General features: G+C 42.6%; 1 protein-coding gene across 5 annotated transcripts in view; it reads right to left on the reverse strand.

Moving 5' to 3' along the window:
- The window catches only part of MYO9A (myosin IXA), a 290,547-nt gene continuing 269,805 nt past the window's right edge, over positions 1 to 20,742 (reverse strand). For all 5 annotated transcript variants that reach the window (XM_066277973.1, XM_066277974.1, XM_066277975.1 and 2 more), the window contains 6 exons: positions 20,513 to 20,618; positions 19,647 to 19,778; positions 17,658 to 17,781; positions 8,503 to 8,705; positions 5,876 to 6,018; positions 1 to 4,565 (listed from right to left, as the gene is read on the reverse strand). In XM_066277973.1, the coding sequence (XP_066134070.1) occupies positions 4,102 to 4,565; positions 5,876 to 6,018; positions 8,503 to 8,705; positions 17,658 to 17,781; positions 19,647 to 19,778; positions 20,513 to 20,618 (1,172 nt within the window). In that variant the 3' untranslated portion in view covers positions 1 to 4,101. The remainder of the gene's footprint in view (positions 4,566 to 5,875; positions 6,019 to 8,502; positions 8,706 to 17,657; positions 17,782 to 19,646; positions 19,779 to 20,512; positions 20,619 to 20,742) is intronic.

Consider the following 20,742-nt stretch of genomic DNA (forward strand, 5'->3'; position numbering starts at 1 on the left):
TGCTTCTGGAAGCTTGTTCTTTAATAAGCCATTGGAGTGACTTGTCCATCAAGCTGCTTTTATGTAGGCATACAGTGCATATTCTGAGTGACACAAACTGAACTTTATACAGATGATGTCTTGCTCCCCCATACCCTCCCTGCCAAAACCAAAAGGAAATGACAAAGCGCCTATTGATTGTGTCAGGAATGTAACAGTTCCAGGGGTGAGTCATTCTTCTTATAGAATTATTTTAACAGTAAAATACTCTATTTCACAGGATATGTCCTTTTACAATACATAGTCTTAAAAATTTACACTCAGCATACTTATAAATTAGTTAAATTCTTTAAAATAATATAATACTAATCTGTATTACACCCCTTTCCCCCTAGGAAATGCAATTACATGGTTCAAAGGTGCAACTTTTATATGACCTAAAGAGGGCTGATAAATAGGCATAGCAAGGTGATAGGCTCCTTTATGGGGGTTTTCTGGAAAACAATTTCAACCAAGAGACCAACAAAACCTAGTTAAGAGCCATGTCCACACTCATCATTTTGCTGTCATTGTTTAACACTGAATCAAATGTGGGAGTGGTTCCAGAGAAAAGTGGGTAACAGTGTGTCAGCTGCACAGAGATAGAGGACTCCCACAGATACTGAGGAAGCTAACCACCAAGGTGAACCTGGTGTTGGAGGACAGTGCCAGAGGTCTGCCTCCCTATCAAGGGGAGGAAAAAGAGAAGAGAGAGGGGAGAAGGGAGAAGAGAGAGAAGAGAGAGAGGAGAGAGGATGAGAAAAGGTGTCTGGACTGTTTCTTTTTAAAATTAAAACACATCCTTTGAACACATCCTGAGAATATTTTCTTCTCTCTACTTCACCAAAGTGCTTGTGAAAAAGACACATTCATTCGTTTAAAAAGACCAAGTGGGCCTGTGGCACTCTGTCGGACCTCCTCTTTCAGTAAGTTTCTGGGATCCTCTGATAGTGGAAACAACCCCACTGTGATGGCACTGAGACTTGGCCGCTCACCTGCAGCCTATCTGAGGAAGGTGGAGGAGTGGGCTCTGGCATCCCATTTCCTGCCCTCGGTCCTCCCACAGCCATCAAAGGGAGGCCCCTACAGGGAAGGCGGCATCTCCCTCGGTGAAGCCCAGAGTGGCAGAGTAATTAAAAGGGCAGGACTTGCAAAGTGCATTACAAGCCGAGCATGTGACATCCCAAACTCTTCCTGTATTGCTGTTAGAGTCAGTTGCTTCACCTGTGGTACCCAATGTGCTCCAAGCTGCCATCACACTTTTCAAGACAAGGCATGTGCTGGCTTTCCTGGGGAAAGCTGCAATCCAGGCTCTGCTTGGGGCTGGGGATGTGTGATGGGACAGGATGCTCCCCACCCTGGAGTATGGGCTCCAGGTGAGCTGCCTACTGCTGCCCCGCAGGCATGTTCTCTGAGATATGAGATAAAACAAGCAGAGGAGAAGCATCAGGCAATACATGTGACACCTATTAATTATCTTACTCCTAAGTGAGTGTGATGCACATAGCACTCCTCACTGGTAACATAACTTGACCAGGGAGAGAGCCAGTTAAGGGGAAATTTCAGAAGGAGACAGCACTTGGTTCTGGCAGTGGTGAGTTATGATGAGACCTATTATCCCATGAGAGCAGCTTCCCTCCCTGCAGAGGGAGGGTCACACTTCCTCTCCACTCCTGGAGCTGAACCTCTCTTTCCCACCACCCTCCATTCTGGTAGCTCATTAAATGACTAGAAATCCACAAATCTAGCAACTGAAAAACAAGTATTTCTTATTTTATGTTATCCAAATTCAGGTTTCAGGTCCCTGAGAAAAATTATAAAGTTTCTCAACATCCATTGCCAAGCTCCTGTAAAGTGTCCTATGTGCACTATTTTTTGGCAGCTTTTTAACTGCCAAAAAACTTACTTTGCTAAAAACAGTAACCAGAAATCCACAGACTCAGGAGAGTATATGTCGAGATGTGCTCTCCAGGCTACTGCTCTGGGCCAAGGGGACCTACACAACAAGGGCCATGTTTTGCGTGGTGCTGACCAATGCATGCACGCAAAGAGCAGCAGCACACCTGCAGAGCCACCTACCGGGAGCACCACACTGATGTGCAGTGCAGGGGGCCTTGGACAGCAGCAACCCTACTGCATCACAACCATGCTGAGACTGGGTTTTCTTCTAAATTTTCCAAAATTCAGATTTTTAAAGGCTTTGTATTCATTACTTCTCAGGATAGCATAAACAAGGTGGCAGATGCTTGTGGGATATAGAATGGAACATTTACTCACTAACCATGATCATTCTGGAGATTTAGATTCCTTTCTCCAGCTTATATCGGAACCCAAACCATGTGAGACTCCTGCTACATTTAGCTGCTACTCTGAATGTCCCAAGCCTCTCCTCTAGGGCTCGACAACAACTACTTAGGCAGTGGCATGAGGTTCAGTACTGTGTAACAGGAGCGACTGCCTTACTTAAGTCTTAGTACTTCCATAACTTCACATTGAAGAAGCGGCATAGAAAGGAAGAATAACCAAAATTCAGGTTACAGGTGGTACAGGCTATTTCTCATAACAGTGCATGTGGTAGTTAGACAAGATGCATTTAGTAACTTGAAAAATAAACATTTTCACATATGTATCTCAAGAAAGGGTAGTGTGTTTCATTTTCCATATAGTATATAAATAGCAAAAACAGATTTCTAATCCCATGAATGCTAACTAAGGAGTTTAAAACGCTATTATAACTCAGGTGTATAAAGACACCTAGTGGGGTGAAAGATGGTCTGACTTGTCCCTCAACCCAGGGACGCGTGGTTCTCACATCCCTGTCCGATATCCCTTATCTGTGGGAAGGAATTCCATGGGAGGAGGTAAGCATAAGGTTAAAAAGAAATATGCACACTATATATACATATACATATATACATACATATATATACATATATATGTGTGTGTGTATATATATATATATATAAAACTTCAGTAACCAGAATATTAATGAAAGTAGCTTCAAGTAGTCCTTGATTTTTTAAAAAAATCTATTTAATACTGATGGTCTAAGGAAAAGAAGATATGTTAGATGAGTCATCTGAAAAACTTTTATTTTCTGGCAGCTTTCAGTAACACTTATTCATGCAGTATAGTGTGAGAATGTTTTAGGAGAAGTTATTAAATGGTCAATTCATTTGTTTTGAGTTTCTGGTTGGTATCTATCAGCAACTGAATATGTGATCTTCGGTCTAATCTGTACAGAGAAAAGCCTGGACGGATTAGAGTGAAACCCTCATGTTCAGGGATCACCGTATCTCTGGGACATTTTTATAAAATCAGAGGAACCTGATCCTAGGACCAGGGACATGAGAACAGTATGGCTACGGAAACTTCAGCCCATGCAATATATTTGGCAAGAACTAACTAGGAGTTAAACTAGCACTGATTATTATTACATCAAACATCAACAAAAAAGGAAAGCATGGCCTCTCTTCTCTGCTGCAACCAGAGGCCTGAGATGTGCTCTGATGGCCCAATGGAGACAGCTGCTGTTCCACTCACCCAGGAATAGAACATGAAGTGTTTTCCAAAAATCTTAAAATAGAGAGCTTAGGCTTTTTCCTTATAAATCCTTGGAGAAAAAGTAGATTCTGCCCCAGCTCCTAACTATCCCAAAATAAACCCAAAGGCTTTTGCTTTCATGGTTAAGAAAGATTTACATTTTCTTCAAACATCAGAGATCAGTGGGCCCCTTGGGCCCACCATGTGCTCCCCACTCCCACACCTCCTCTGGAAAGGGAGAAGATGAAGAAAGGTGACCACAAAGGCCTCCACGACTGGCCCACACCCCCAGGCCCTGGTGAGGCAGCCTTGTTGGTGAGACCTCCAGTCAACACAACAGCCAAGGCACAGCTGGCACCGCCCTGTGACCATCAGGGGCCTCCCCCAGCAGCGGCCCTGGGCCGGCACTCAAGGTCTCAGCTGTGCACGTGGGCCAGAGGCAGAACCTCACTGAGGGGCTGCTGTGGATGAGGTGACGAGAGGCCCTGACGATGAGATGTGTTCACCACTTTGCAGCCATGAAGGGACACATCTGCCAGTTCAGACCATAAACTCATTATTTCCAAAGAGAGCTAACTGTTGGGTAGAGCTGCCATCTGGGTCCACAGTTTTCCTGCGACCAGACACCACCGTCCCCTCTGGGGTCTCTTTGGTTTTCTGAGGTGAGTTTTTCACATTCTTCAATTTTTGTTTGCCCTTTTCAGGGTTGAAGGTTCCTCTGCTAATGAACTGAGGCCTGTCTTCCAGGGATCTGGTCTGGCCTAGGGGCCCCTCCATTGTCAGGGCCTCACCAGCAGAGGCAGCTCGGTAGAATGGCGATTTGGAGTAAATCTGAAATCGTTTTCTGGTTGCATGAGAAGATGCAGTGCTGGAGGAACATAAAGAGGAAACTGATGGGTCCACTGAGTCCAGAGAGTCACGCTGCCTTCTTAGCTGCTTTCTCAATGTGCTAGGAGGTTCATACTTGCTGGCTGCCTTCAGGGAGCTGGGGGCGAAGCTTCTCTCTAATGCAAAAAAGAGACCAAAGATGTAAATGACAGTTCCCTCTACTCATAATCTCATAATATTCTATTATGTAATGAGTAAGTGTCACTATTCACATGAGAAATTAAGTGGGCTCAGCTTTGGAAGGTCCAGGCTGAAGTATTCTGTGTACACGCTTAATTTGAAATGAGCTCATCATCCATTTCTACGTGTCATTTCAGAATCACCCCAAGAAGTCTGAAATTTGTGTCATTAGGAGAGGCCTACAACTGTCACCATCATCTAGAGCAGTGCTGGTCAACCTGGTCCCTACCACCCACTAGTGGGCATTCCAGCTCTCATGGTGGGCGGTAGTGGAGCAACCAAAGTATAAATAAAAAGACAGATTTAACTATAGTAAGTTATTTTATCAAGATTTATTGCCCTGGCCGGTTGGCTCAGTGGTAGAGAGTCAGCCTGGCGTGCAAGGAGTCCCGGGTTCGATTCCCGGCCAGGGCACACAGGAGAAGCACCCATGTGCTTCTCCACCCCTCCCCCTCTCCTTCCTCTCTGTCTCTCTCTTCCCCTCCCACAGCCAAGGCTCCATTGGAGCAAGGATGGCCCAGGCGCTGGGGATGGCTCCTTGGCCTCTGCCCCAGGCGCTAGAGTGGCTCTGGTTGCGGCAGAGCTACGCCCCGGAGGGGCAGAGCGTCGCCCCCTGGTGGGCGTGCCGGGTGGATCCCAGTCGGGTGCATGTGGGAGTCTGTCTGCTGTCTGACTGTCTCTCCCCGTTTCCAGCTTCGGAAAAATACAAAAAAAAAAAAAAAAGATTTATTCTGCCAAACTTAGCGAAAATCTGACATAAAGTACTTGGTAAGTAATTATTATTATATGCTTTAACTTGCTATAACTCTGCTTTATAAATTTTATAAAGTAAAATTATTTCCCTACTTTATAAATCACAAATACTGTGGAACTGGTGGGCGGTTAGAAAATTTTACACTAACAGAGATATAAAAGTGGGCAGTAGGTATAAAAAGGTTGACTACCCGATTTAGAAAACTACCCACCCTTAGAAAACAGACCATGGCTCAGTAAGACAACATTGTTGTGATTACTGGATTTTCTCTGCGGTAAAGTAAATGCAAGAGAAAACATTCAATTACCAAAAGCTGCACTGCATGGAAGGCCTCACATAATGAACAATTTTTATGAAAGCCTCATAAAGACCAGTATATTTCAACTTCTTAGGGCTTTGTCACCTTTTCCTGTAAGGTCAAGGCGTTCTGAAAAGGGACTTTGTCTTAGCTTGGGAATACTTAACCCTCTTTGCATTACTGTGTTCATTTACCGGGTTTCTCAGAAGTGGCACCTTCAGACTCAATGTTCAAGTTTTCAGAGCTATCAGCGGTCCCAATGGAAGCCTCAGACTCGAGGGTTTCATCATCAGAGGCCCGGGGCTCCAGTACAAGCATCTCAAATGTAAGCTCCTCCCTGTAAGACACAATCCGGAAACCCACTAGCATTTGATAGGAAGTGGAAGAAAGACAACAGGAGAAAAGACCTTCCATAAAAGTCAGGAATTTAAGTAGCAAAAACAGTCACAGTTCTTGCTGTTCTCATTCAGGGTGGTGATAAGAATCTGTAAGCCATAGTAATAGGAAGGCTAAAACTGTAAGCACTAAAGGACAAAATGACAGCAAAGGCTGAGCCTGAACAGGGCCAGGGGGACGTAGAGAAAGAAAGCAAAGGCGCGAGACCTTTTGGTAAAAGGCACTTTGGGGGCTTATAATCAGATTGGGTTCTAAACTCACTCTAAGCTCATTCATACTGCCTCAGGAAGGACCCTTTCTCTCTCTGGACCTCAGTTTCCTCATTCACAGAACAAAGAGATTAAACCAGATAATCTCTAAAGATTCCTTCCAGCTCTTTAACTATTTTTCATGATATTTTACTAACTGGCTATACAGACTATATTTTCTACCTTGACCACAGAGAGACCTCTGAATAAAGTAAAACAATGATTGTCTTTTCTTTTTTTTTAAAACATTTATTTTATTTTATTTATTCATTTTTAGAGAGGAGAGAGAGAGGGAAAGACAGACAGAGAGAGAGAGAGAGAGAGAGAGAGAGAAGGGGGAGGAACTGGAAGCATCAACTCCCATATGTGCCTTGACCAGGCAAGCCCAGGGTTTCGAACAGGCGACCTCAGCATTTCCAGGTCGACGCTTTATCCACTGCGCAGCATTTCCAGGTCGACGCTTTATCCACTGCGCCACCACAGGTCAGGCCTGATTGTCTTTTCTGTCCTTAAAGCTTATACCATCTCCACTTGTCTTATTTTCTGCTACTCTTCATCAGTTGCTGACCTACCTCAGTCACGCCCCTCATTCCCTGAGTCTTTGGTACATGGCTCCTAATCTTGCTTTTCTCATTACTGCCTGACATCCCCCCTATCTATTTCAATCAGTATCTTTGTCACAGCTCACTTTAATACCCTAACACCAAAGTTCCTTTATGCCTGCAACTGTAACAACCATTCCACATAGAGGCAACTTTCTCCACTGGGCAGATCTGAGGGTTCATCATTACCTGGAAATACACCAGCTCTGAATCAAATAGTCTGTTTGCCCACAACCGCCTTGTCCTTCATATTCTTACTCCCTTTTCATCTCTTCCCTTTCGAAGCCCTGTAAGCATCACTTCCACTACCTAGCTGAAGCAATCTTTTCAAAGACAATCTCACAAGAAGCTCATTACATCATAAGCCATGTGTATTCACACCTCTGAGACTGCTCATACTTATTCCTTTCTCTAGAAAGATTTTCCCCTTCCTACAAATCCCCATTCATCCTTCAATGCCTCTGATATCATTTTCATCAGAGCTGAGCCAGTCATCCCTCTTTTTAGTTAATCCCTGTATGCAACAGCCTACTCAGTGTGCGCCGCTGCCGCCTCACCACGTCTGGGCCACAGAGCTCCGGCTGGTATTTCAGCTCACCTACATTCCATCAACTCTGACAGGCAGAAAGCACTGTACACAGACGCACATCCCCACATGCATCAAACTCTCAGACCTGGGACCCTGGAACTAGGAACAAAAATCCCCTTGAAATGTACGAGTCATCACTGTCCACCAGAATCAGTATGTGGGACCTTCAGGGAGAACCCCAGGATGGTCACATTGTCCCCAAGACGCACTGCCACCCACCTCTGCTCCAGGGATGGGAATGGTCACAGAGCTGCTTGCTTGTCCCTCTCCTAAGTGACAACCAATCTCCCTGCCCAGTATCCTAGCACCCGTTAGAGTTGCTATCCCACTCTGACCATCTAGTTGCTGGCCCCATGGCTATACTGATCTTCAGAACATGTCTTCCTTCATGGAGTTCCAAATAATGCCCATTCTTGGCAGGTACTCCATTTTAGCCTGGGAATTCCCGAAGCTGGCTTCCAGGTGACCTGTCAGGATCCTGACTAAGCTTCCCTGCCATGCCCTGCCCAGTCAGCCTGTCCGCACCATCACTGCAGCAGTTTCAGGTCTCCCTGTTCATGGAGCTTCCTGCCGTGAGGTGATAGCTTTCACACTGTTACCTGACAACAGGTAACATCTTTTCCACATCCCCTATATCACCTGACACCGTGCTTGACATACAGGAAGAATAAAGGACAGAAAGAAGTAAAGACAGATATGGTATTTCCTCATGTATAAGACACACACTTTTTTGAAAAATTTAGGGTCTAAAAACTGGGTGCATCTTATACAGTGGTTGTAGATTTTTTACTTGCATTTCCCACTTTTTTGACCGTGATGAGGAGTTGTATAAATTTTATGATGAATAAAAACTTGAGTTCAATAACTTTATGTAATACTTTTTTTTTTCTTTCAAATTTTGGGCCCCAAAATTAAGGTGCGTCTTATACATGGGAACATCTTATACACGGGAAATACGGTCACTCCCTTTCCACCTGGAAACTCACTTTTCCTTCTGCAGGTTCTCGATCTGCTCCGTGAGCACCCGCTCCTCCTGCTGCATGGCTGCCTGCTGCTGCTCGCTGATGTCCGTCTCCACGGCCACCTGACTGCTCAAAGTCTCTTCTGGCACGTCAGACACGGAAGGCACTCCAACTACAACAGGAGAGGATGGACTTGGGTAGTTTCCTCGACGAACACGCCCCTTTCCCTGCAAAGAAAAACATGTTATAAAGTAACTGAATGACTACATCTGTTTACATAATGGCCCATTTAGGATAACAAATGTACTTCTATCATACCAGATGAATGGTAGAAATAAAGGAAATATTCTGCCAGGTCTAAGATCTTTAGTGAGATACCATCCATCAAATTCATTTAGATTAAATACTTCTTGCAAGAGCACTGAGAAATGGGTACTTCAGTGGGTGAGAGTGTAGAACAAAACTGTGCTGGGATGAGATTTTTCTTTTAATCTAAGCTGCATCTACTCCAAACTAAATAGCCTCACGTGGCTTTTAAATTGAATATTCTCATCATCACACAAAGTTCTGATGGACAGCACTGCTCTTTACCTTTAACTCTGGAAGGCACAATCTCTCTAGGAAGATTATAGAAACATGTCTTGAAACTCAGTTTCATTTTTTTAAAAAGTCATTTATATATCACAGAGTGCTAGTGAGAGATAGTCTCTGAGAATAATTTAAGAAACTTCTTTCTTGGAGCTCAGAGGGGGAAAAACCTTACTGTTTTCACACTGGTTATTTTATATATAACTTAAGCTTCTGAAAATAGCAAGCAAGGTATTTCAGTTTAGACCTCCTGCTAAGAACAACTGGACCAAACATAAAAAAATCCAACATATTCTTAGCAATGTAGGACAAGGAGAGGCAGCCTAGCAGTCAGGGCTAATCTAAGTTTAAGAAGAGGGGCTGAGAGTCTGAGCAGAGCTCCTGACACACTACATCAGGGTCAAGGAAGCTGCATCTGCATGCTCCATGTACCTGATTTTGTAAATAAAGTTTTATTGGAATATATCCATGCTCGTTAATTCATGCACTATGGCTCTTCTGTAGAACAATGGCAGCATTAATTGTTGCAACCAAGACTATACAGTTCTACAAAGACGAATATATTTACTCTCATCCTTTATGGAAAGAGCTTGTCAACCCTTGGGGTAGAGAATAAAGTGGCGTCCAGACCCACAGAGTACAGACTGCAGCCTGGTAAACCCTCTGTGTCTGACGCTGGCATCCCCAGGGTGTGTGTCCTAGACCTGAGGGCTGGGTGAAGTGACACTAGTCCTTGAGGACTCTGCAGCCTAGCTTCAATTCATGTGAATGGTCCAGAAAACTAATCCCTAAAACTGGATTAAAGTAACCCATGTTTTTAGTGCCCTGGCACCTGGCAGAAAAAATAAAAATACTCTTTGGAAAGTAACATCATCTCAGGCCTCAAAATATTTTTTCAAACAATGTTTTAAATACTGTGTCTGAAACACAATCAAAGGTAACCAAGCACAAAAGGAGACAAGACAATGTAAATGAAAACCAGTAAAAACAACAGAAAACAGAAACCCTTGATGACTCCAGACACTGTAGCTATAGGACAGACGGAAAACAACCATACTGGAGGAGACAGGAAGACACTGTTGAATTAGTGAACCAGAAGTTAGGTCAGAAAAAAATATTAAGAATCAAGCAGGAAAAACAAAACAAAACAAAAAATTTTCTGAAAAAATTCAGAAAAGAAGGTAAAAGACTGGACATAATAAAAAGATCTACCATCTGTTAAAAAAAAAAGACAAAACAAAACCAAGAGAGAGAGTGATCCTGTTGAAGAAATATTAAAGAGATAATGGCAGAAAAGTTTTCAAAACTATGTAAATAAAGACATCACCCTACTGACTATAGGAAGCCTCCAACCTCTAAGAAAGGTAAATTTTTTAAAAAGTCCATACATAGACACTGAAAATCAAAGGCAAGAGAAAACCTTAAAAACATTAAGGTTTTAATGGGGAAAAAATCTACCTGCAACAAAGAAGCAACTTTTCAACAGAAACAATGGAAGGCAGAAAATAATAGATGGCATTTTCAAAGTGAAGAGAGAAAAAGTTAACTGCCAACCTAAAATTTTATATATAGCAAAACAACTTTCAAGAATAAAGCTCCAATAAAGACATTTTTCAGACAGTCTAAGAGAATCTGTTACTAGCAGACTTGCACTAAAGGAAACACTGACGAACAGACAGAAACGCCCTAGAAAGAAAAGAAGGAAGAAATAAAGAGCAATGAAAACAGTCAATATGTGAGTAAGCCTAAAATGAATACTGACTAAATACAACATAATAATAATGTTGGATTAAAATTATACAGATAATTAAACATACAAAAAGATAGTAACTATATCATATAATAGTGAAAGCATATTAAAGTCCTTGCATTATCTTGGAAAAAGATAAAAGTACCAATTAACAGACTTCGAAAGATAATAGATTTTTATTATAACCTATAAGTTAACTACTAAAAGAAAAGTAAAAGTGTAAAAACTTCTAAACTAACAGAAAAAAATAATAAAAAAAAATAGTCAAGCCTGACCAGGCAGTGGCACAGTACATAGAGTGTCAACCTGGGACACTACGGATACAGGTTCAAAACCCTGAGGTTGCTGGCTTGAGCACAGGCTCACCAGCTTGAGCGCAGGGTCACTGGCTTGTGTATGGCATCACAGACATGACTCCATGGTTGCTTGCTTGAACCCAATGTCACTGGCTTGAGCAAGGGGTCAATGGCTTGGCTGATGCCCCTGGTCAAGTCGCATATGAAAAAGCAATCAATGAATAACTAAGGAGCTGCAACAATGAGTTGATGCTTCTCATCTCTCTCCCTTCCAGTCTGTCCCTATCTCTGAGTCTCTTTAAAAAAAAAGGCAAAAAAGAACAAAAAAGTTAAGAAAAAGAAAGATGTATCTGGTTAAAAAAAAGCACATAATTAAACAGACTTAAATCCAAATACAACAGTGATTACATTAAATGTAAATTGACTAAATGCTCTAGTAATAATGTGATAATTGTCATATTGTGTAATTTTTTTATTCTAAGTGAGAGAGAGAAAAATGAGAAGCATCAACTCATAGTTACCTCACTTTAGTTCACTGTTAGCTTCTTTTATGTGGCTTGACAGGCAGGGGTACAGAGCACTGAAGCCAGGCCAGTGACCCCTTTCTCAAACCAGGAACATTGGTTTCAAACTAGCGACCTTGGGCTTCAAGCCAGCAACCTTTGAGCTCAAGCCAGAGACCTTGGGATCATGTCAATTTTCCTGCGCTTAGACAGATGATCCCTGCTCAAGCCACCAACGTTGGGGTTTGGAACCAGAGACCTCAGCTTTCCAGGTCGATGCTCTATCCACTGCGCCACCACTAATCGGGCTGTCATACTGTATTTTTTTTTTTTTTTTAAGCTGGAAACGGGGAGGCAGTCAGACAGACTCCCGCATGAGCCCAACCGGGATCCACCCGGCACGCCCACCAGGGGGTGACGCTCTGCCCATCCAGGGCGTCGCTCTGCCGCAACCAGAGCCACTCTAGCGCCTGGGGCAGAGGCCAAGGAGCCATCCCCAGCACCCGGGCCATCTTTGCTCCAATGGAGCCTCGCTGCGGGAGGGGAAGAGAGAGACAGAGAGGAAGGAGAGGGGGAGGGGTGGAGGAGCAGATGGGCGCTTCTCCTGTGTGCCCTGGCCGGGAATCGAACCCACGACTTCTGCACACCAGGCTGACGCTCTACCACTGAGCCAACCGGCCAGGGCGCCCAGGATGGGCAGAGCGTCGCCCCCTGGTGGGCGTGCCGGGTGGATCCCGGTCGGGTGCATGTGGGAGTCTGTCTGTCTCTCCCCGTTTCCAGCTTCAGAAAAAATAAAAAATAATATAATTGCCACTATTATTAATGGGAAAAAAAAAGCCCAACTATATGAAGTCTATAAGGAATGCATATAAAATATAGGAATTCAGAGAGGCAGAGAGTAAAAGGATGGGAATAAAGACATACCACATTTAATCAAAAGAAAACTGACATAGCTGTATTAATTCTAGACAAAGTAAACTTTAAGGTAAGAAGTGCTACCGGTGATGAAGAAAGGAATATTTTATAATGTAAAAGTTCAAATTATGAAGAAGATATAACATTTCCAAATTTGTAGGTACCTAAGAAATAGCTTCAGAAATTTAAAGTAAAATAGTGACAAAAATACTCAAAGAAATAGACAATGCTATAATCACCACAGAGAAAACAAGTGTGTACAAACTAATCAGTAAAGCTATGGAAGTAAACAATTTATTATAAGTGATAATAATAGACATATAAAATTTAGTATCTAATAACTATAGAACACTATTTTAAAGCACATATAGCAAAGACAATACGGTTCTTAAGGTTGAAATTATATATCTGACCTTTAAAGTAATTTAAAATAAGTTTACTGACAGGGCAATTACAAAGAGAAAACTAAAAACACCTATATATTCAGAAATAAAGAAACAGACTTCTAATACAACCATGACCAAAGAAGAAATCACAACAGAAATTAGAAAATATTTTGAAATAAGCACCAATATCAAAGTTTGTGGGATACACTTTACCTCTGCCTACCTTAAAGTTATAGCTCTATAGGTATATAGTAGAAAAGGCTAAAAATAAAAGCATTTTTTTTTCCAGGAAACTAAAAGGACAACAAAAAAAATTCAAGGAGAGAAAAAGAAATAAAGATAAAAGTAAATAAATATTAGAAAAGAGAGAACCAAGTTCAAAATATAGTTCTTTGAAAAGACTAACAAAAAGAACAAACCCTGGTGAGACTGAAGATAAAGAGGGAACCCACAAATAACCAAAGGCAGAAATGGAAGTGAGCATCATTATAAGTCCTACAGACATAACAAGGATCAGGGGCTACTATGAACAACCTTATATCAATTAATTTGAAATTTCATACAAAGTGGAGGTTTCTACATAAGTCCAAGTAATTAATACTGTCAAAAAATACAAAAAAGTAAATAATCTTATTCATTGAATACACAAATGCAAACTTTTCAGAGAGAAAACTCTAGGCCCTTATAATTTCACTGGCAAACAGGAGATAACATACAAATCACATGAATTCTCCCTCAAAATTAAAAAGACTATTGCTCAACTCAGTTTTAGAGGCCAGCATAACCCTGATAACAAGACATAATATATGAAAAGGAAGAACTATTTTTTCCTTTGTGGGTACAGAATTATGTGTGTGTGCATGTGTGTGTATAGATATATAGAGAGATATGTCTGTATCTCTCTATATATCATTAATTATGTTATTTAAGTAGTATATTAATTTTTTTTTCGAAATTAGAAGCAGGGAGGCAATCAGACAGACTCCCGCATGAACCTGACCAGGATCCACTCAGCATGCCCACCAGGGGGCAATGCTCTGCCCATCCGGAGCGTTGCTCTCTTGCGGCTGGAGCTATTCTAGCATCTGAGGCAGAAGCCATGGAGCCGTCCTTAGTGACCGGGGCCAACTTTGCTCCAATGGAGCCTTGGCTGTGGGAGAGGAAGAGAGAGACAGAGAGGAAGGAGAAGGGGAGCGGTGGAGAAGATGAGTGCTTTTCCTGTGTACCCTGGCCGGGAATCGAACCTGGGACTTCCACACACTGGGCCGATGCTCTACTGCTGAGCCAACCAGCCAGAGCCTTAAGTATATTAACTTTAAATAATCTTTTTCTGGTACCAATTATTCCCTAAAAATGAGGACATCATCTTAAAAAAAAAAAAATCCTATTCCACCCTAATAGGTAACTATCAGACCAGGTAAGCCCTGTCTCATTCATGGCCCACAGTGCTAATGTCTCAGGCTTCAGAACAAAAAAAGCCCGTTTTGTTTTAACACCTCCCTTCCGCACAATTACATATCTAAGTTTGCAGAAATTCTTAATTACATCTTTTTTTTCCAGAATTAAATCTTGTATGCTCTGTACCAGCATCACCTGGTGGCTCAAACTCATCCGTTAAGCTCCAGCTCCAGTGCCCCCTCTTCCACAGCCTTTCCCACACCCCCAGGCAGGATCCTTCCTTCCTGCTCTCATCACATAGACACAGTTCTATTTGACCCCACCGTTCCTTAGACCATTCTTTCTGAACCCACAGATTCAATCATCTAATCATGTAGATTTGCCCTCCTTTGTGTGAGGAAGTCTATATATGATTCTACTACCTTTTCTAAGAATGACATTCTGAAACAGAGATCCTTAATTACCTGATTTGGGTCAGAATTCTGTGAGACCACCCCATAATAGCTCCCCTATTATTCTGTGAGACCAGTCTGTATTAAGCTTCCCTACTGTAAAAATATTGGGAACCAAATGCTTTAATGGGGAGAACTAAGTGATGATACCCTCCTCTTTGAGTTAATCCTCAGGTGAGCCCCAAATTTCCATTTTTTCTGAAGGCTTAAAGAGATAACAATATAAACAAGTAGAAAGTAGATTTTATTGGATAGAGTCTTATAAAAAAATGCCTATCAGAGTCACTAGGTGTGAATGCCATCAGTCAGGGTTAGCCAGATGAGGTGCCAAGTCTTGTAAGGGAAGCCTGGTGCCTACAGAAACGGGATAGGGCTGAGAGCACTGTCAGCAGGGTGACCAGGAGCTACCACTCATCTTCATTTACTCTGCAGACAATGAGCTGGGAATTACTGTTGAACACAAAGAAAGAGGACTGGCATCTCAACAAAGGTCTAGGATATCATCCAGAATTCTGCCTCCCCAACACTCATCCCAGCTTCAACAACCCAAGGCAGAAAAAGCAGGGCAGAAGAGTGTGGGAGGAAAAACCTACTTGCCTACCTCCAAAGTTTTCAGCCCTAGATTAAGGTTAGTTTGACCTGGGATAAAGTGGTAAGAATATTACATCAAGCCTGTGACTAAACTTATAAATATGAAGAGAACTAAGTCTTACTGAATGAGACTGGAGCATTTGAATATCTTGGATAAGGGACAAGATTTTTTAAAGTAGTTGATGTCCAGTAGGAATGGAGAGTCTGGCATGGTAGAGTTAGAAGCAATTACTAGAGAAAGAGCAAAACTGATTTGTATTTACATGCCAGCAAGTTGAGATCCTCAAAGAACTGGTGACACATAGATGGACAATCTCTGAAATTACTTTCCCTATATATTGGTGTTCTTCACCTTCTTTTATATTATTAATAAAATCCTGGTATGAGCTCTGTTACACTGATATTTAAGTCCAGAACCAGTCCATGAATTTGCTCACTTCTACATGCCACTCTCTGAGAAATAAGAAGTGGATAGAGCCATACTTCTACATCTGGGAAGATACCATCAAAGCCACATATGTGAATAGACATATAAGCATTACTAATAATGGAGGATGCTGGAAGTAGCAACAGGTATTTAAAGTAATAAAGTTAAAGAGACCGATGAGACCAAAGCTCAGAAAGCAGAAATTAATCTGGTAACTCAATGCTTTCAACATTCACCTTTTCATCAATCAACCAAAGAGGAAACTACAAGGCTTATCTGACAAAAAGGAAAAGTGAGTATTTCGTGAATGGAGATTGTTCAACTGCATGATACAGAGAAAGGAAGACGAAGGTTCTAAAGAAAGAGCAAGAGAAAAGCAAGAGAGGGCTGGTCAGGAAGTAGGGCCTGCACTAGGCTGCACACGGAGGGTGGACAAGCATGGATGAAACAGCAGAACAACTCCTGATGGATGAGAGACAGTGATGTCAAGTGCTGTGACACATGGCAATATTAATACATACCGAGACTGAACTGCGGGTAATGCTCATAAATCTAATTGCAATTAGTACAGGTTTCTGGATTAGAAAGGACATGAAAAGGAAAGCAGAGGTTAGAATGCAAATGTCATTGCCCCATTAAAAGGGAAGGTTTAATCTTTCAAAAGACTCTGCAGCAGCAGCAAAAAAAGCACAGCTGGTCTACCTGCTTTGAAAAGCAGCTTTTTAGTAAAAGGTCTCCTCCCTCCCTCCCTGCAGGAGCACTGCTAAATTGGGCCTCAGAACTAAGTTCCTTAAAATTCTTACTACTAAAAAATGAAAAGGTTTCATTTTTAAATGGGGTTTCTTTTTCCATTTTCTGGGTAAAAGATTTAGACAGTATCATGGGATTGGCCTTATTTAAACCCTTTATGCCTGAGAAAGTCTATGTTTATGTTTGCTTTTAGAAAAGAGACTTCATTCATCTAATGAGCAGACATTGGAGCACTGTTCTGTGTCGGGCAGTTTGAATGGTGAAGGAAGAATAGAGTTCCTTTGATACTCATCCTTTGATACTCATACTCATAGGGAGAGACAAGGACATTCTGCTGGAAAAGCAGTGGTATGACAATGGGCAAGCCTGCCTCTCCTCAGAGATTCAATGGAGATTGGAGTAGGCGTTCAGCACTACGATTTTGTTTTACAACTGAGGGGAAGGGTAGCAAACAGGCAATAATTAAACTTTAATTCATAGCAATTTTTTAGTTACTCAGATCCTACGATTATTAGTCAGTGAGAACTGGAATTATCTAGATATAGGTCACTGGTTACAAAGGAAAATATTAAACAGAAAAGTGGGCAAATGGAGAAAATAAATTATCGTTTTTGGAAGGCTTTTCCGAAAACCTAACAATAAACCCTTAAAGAATCTTTCCTTGACAACAGACGTGTAGATAAAATTCCATTTCCTTATGAATGGTATTTTTGCAATTAAGTTCTTTACATCCCAGGAGTATTGGCAGGACCACCAAAAGTGGCATGGTGGAGGGCAGGAACAGATAGTAGAAGCAAGTAAAGAAAAAAGTTAAGATAGGTTAAGTTTTCACAGAAAAGACAGGAAAAGAAAACAGGATAGATTATTAAACCACCAACATTTTATGCAAATACTTTATTTTTAAAATTCTACACTTTTAAATCCATATGTATTCTGTACATACAAATACAGAAAGCTAAAAGATCAAACATGAGGCATTCTCTGTACCCCAAAAGTTGATTTTTTTTTTACTTGTTCCACGTGAAAAAGATTCAGAAAATCATCTCTTTCCCCACTGAAAACGCACACTTAAAATCCCAGGAAAGCTCCCATTTCCCCTGTGATTCCACATCATGCATCTTACCATTGATCTCCGAATCAGTGACAACCTGGTCTTTGCCTTATTCTCAGCAAACTCCAGGCTACTGATATCTTTGAGCCGAGCTTTGTATTTATTCATTTGTTCCACAACGATCAGCTCCACACAGCTGAAACAGGAGCAGAGAGAGAGAAAACTGAAGAGCTGAAATAAATCACGTGTAGCATCCACACACTGTTCCTCAGCTAAGTGTGGTGACTGGCAGAAGGATGAAAGGAAACCCAACACCCCTGATCTGATGAGCTCAGCGACAGGGTGAGTTCACAGCATGGTGGTCCAGAACTGGGTGCACTTTAGCATCTGTCTCAGGAGTGGTTCTTAGTCCCCAAGCTCAGGCCACACCCAGAACAATGAAATCAGACTAGACTTTTTGGGAAGAGGACACAAACATCAGTTTCTTTAAGGCCCCTTTGCAGTCAAGGGTAACCACCACTCCAGGACAGCAGAGGCTTATGAAAAAAAGGCCAAGGTGAAACAGAGGAATACTGAGAATACAGGGATTCAGAACCACAAAGCCACAATTAGACTAGATTAAAAAAGATACAAAGAATATGTAATTTGGAAAATCGAAATTTTAAAATATATTTAGAAACTACAGCATTCCTAAAGAAAAACCTAAATTTTTTTTTTATTTATTTTATTTATTTTATTTTTTTTCATTTTTCTGAAGCTGGAAACAGGGAGAGACAGTCAGACAGACTCCCGCATGCGCCCCACCGGGATCCACCTGGCACGCCCACCAGAGGCGACGCTCTGCCCACCAGGGGGCGATGCTCTGCCCGTCCTGGGCGTCGCCATGTTGCGACCAGAGCCACTCTAGCGCCTGGGGCAGAGGCCACAGAGCCATCCCCAGCGCCCGGGCCATCTTTGCTCCAATGGAGCCCCGGCTGCGGAAGGGGAAGAGAGAGACAGAGAGGAAAGCGCGGCGGAGGGGTGGAGAAGCAAATGGGCGCTTCTCCTGTGTGCCCTGGCCAGAATCGAACCCGGGTCCTCCGCACGCTAGGCCGCCGCTCTACTGCTGAGCCAACCGGCCAGGGCGAAAAACCTAATTTTAAAAAGATTCCTTGCCCTGGCCAGTTGGCTCAGCGGTAGAACGTCAGCCCAGCATGTGGATGTCCCAGGTTCGATTCCCACTCAGGGCACACAGGAGAAGAGCCCATCTGCTTCTCCACCCCACCCCCTCTCCTTTCTCTCTATCTCTCTCTCTTCCCCTCCTGCAGCCAAGGCTCCATTGGAGCAAAGTTGGCCTGGGCACTAAGGATGGCTCCATGACCTCCTCCTCAGGTGCTAGAATGGCTCTGCTTGTAACAGAGCGACGCCCCAGATGGGCAGAGCATCGCCCCCTGGTGGGCATGCCAGGTAGATCCTGGTCAGGATGCAAAGTACGAGTCTGTCTCTCTGCCTCCCTACTTCTCACTTCAAAAAAATACCCCAAAAAAAGAAAAGAAAAGATTCCTTACAATAAATGATGCTCAGCCTGACCAGGCAGTGGCGCAGTGGATAGAGCATTGGACTGGGACGCGGAGGACCCAGGTTCAAAATCCCGAGGTCACCAGCTTGACTGAGGGTTCATCTGGTTTGAGCAAAGCTCACCAGCTTGAGCCCAAGGTCGCTGGCTCGAGCAAGGGGTTACTCGGTCTGCTGTAGCCTCCCGGTCAAGACACATACAAGAAAGCAATCAATGAACAACTAAGGTGTTGCCACGAAGAACTAATGCTTCTCATCTCTCTCCCTTCCTGTCTGTCCCTATCTATCACTCTCTCTGTCAAAAAAACAAAACAAAACAAATGATGCTCAGCTGATCAGACTCCAAAGAATTTTTTCACCTTCAGCATAAAAAACCCAGGGTATCCAGTAATCCTTGAAAAATAATCTGAGCGTATAAAATCATGGGCAATGTTCGGTATCTGGATAAAGTGACTATACTGATTCAGAAGCCCCTGGGGTCTTGTAGAGGGACAGAGACTGCCTTACGTGGTAGTCTTACTGATGTCCTGCACGCTCTGTAGTGGGTCGATGGTGTCAGGGCAGCGGAGGATGCAGGGTGCAAACACAATGGCCAGAGCATTAGCAGACATCCGATTAATGTTTTCCTGCAGAGCAATCCTAAGAAACAACAAGACCTCAGGTGAAACACGATAAAAAGGACAACAGTAGGGAGGGAGGCAGAAGAGACAAGAGAAAGATGACGTGTGACACCAAGTGCACAGTACTGAAGGGTGTTGATAGCAGCTGGAGGGAGACACTGTAGGTTCTTCCCAAAGTGGCTCCTTTGTCTCTGAAAACCACACTTTTGCTCTGTCCCTCCCTTGAAGTAATGTAGGCCAGCAGAGCTTATTAAGGGACATCTCTGACCCATGGCTCAAGGTCATCATCACTAGATGAACACATCTAAAGAACACAGAGCAGAGACTTTAAGGCATTTTCAGATAGTCATACATATCTGAAAAAAAAAAGGATGGTGTTCTTCCCAGCAACTGCTGCCACTGACACTCTGGGGTGGAGAGACTACTCCTGAAGTCTATGATTAGTCACCTAAGTACCATCTGGACCCATCCTCCTATGAATTAGGTTATATCAGTAGATATACAAACTTTCTAGTTCAAGATTAAATAATAGGTTAGGCTATACAGTTGTCACCCTGACGCTGAAGTTACCTGGTTCTGATAGGAAAGAGAAGCACCTGTCATGCAGTCCAACTAGTCTGATGATTTCTACCTGTTTGAGGTATTGACATTATACATGGGGGAATCTGTCAGTTTACCAAATGGAGAACCTCTTCATTTATTTAAAAGAATCCAAGGGGAGCTGTTAAACATTCCTTTGCTTCTTGAAGTTACCTAACTAGATGAAAGATGAGGCGTTCCAGTGTGTTTAGATGAGTTCGGGAGAGCTGGTCAATCACAGAGTATACACCACGGATTGTCTCTTTCCTCTCTTGAAGACCTAAACACAGTAAGAGCAGCAAATAAGACTAGCTATCCTCTCTTATATACTACCTATTCTTCCTGGAGAGATACTAGGAATCAGGGGAAACTGGCTCTAGAATTTTAGAAGAGGCAGTTGTAGC

Source organism: Saccopteryx bilineata, chromosome 4 (assembly GCF_036850765.1).
Source record: "Saccopteryx bilineata isolate mSacBil1 chromosome 4, mSacBil1_pri_phased_curated, whole genome shotgun sequence".
In the NCBI taxonomy this organism is placed as follows: Eukaryota; Metazoa; Chordata; class Mammalia; order Chiroptera; family Emballonuridae; genus Saccopteryx; species Saccopteryx bilineata.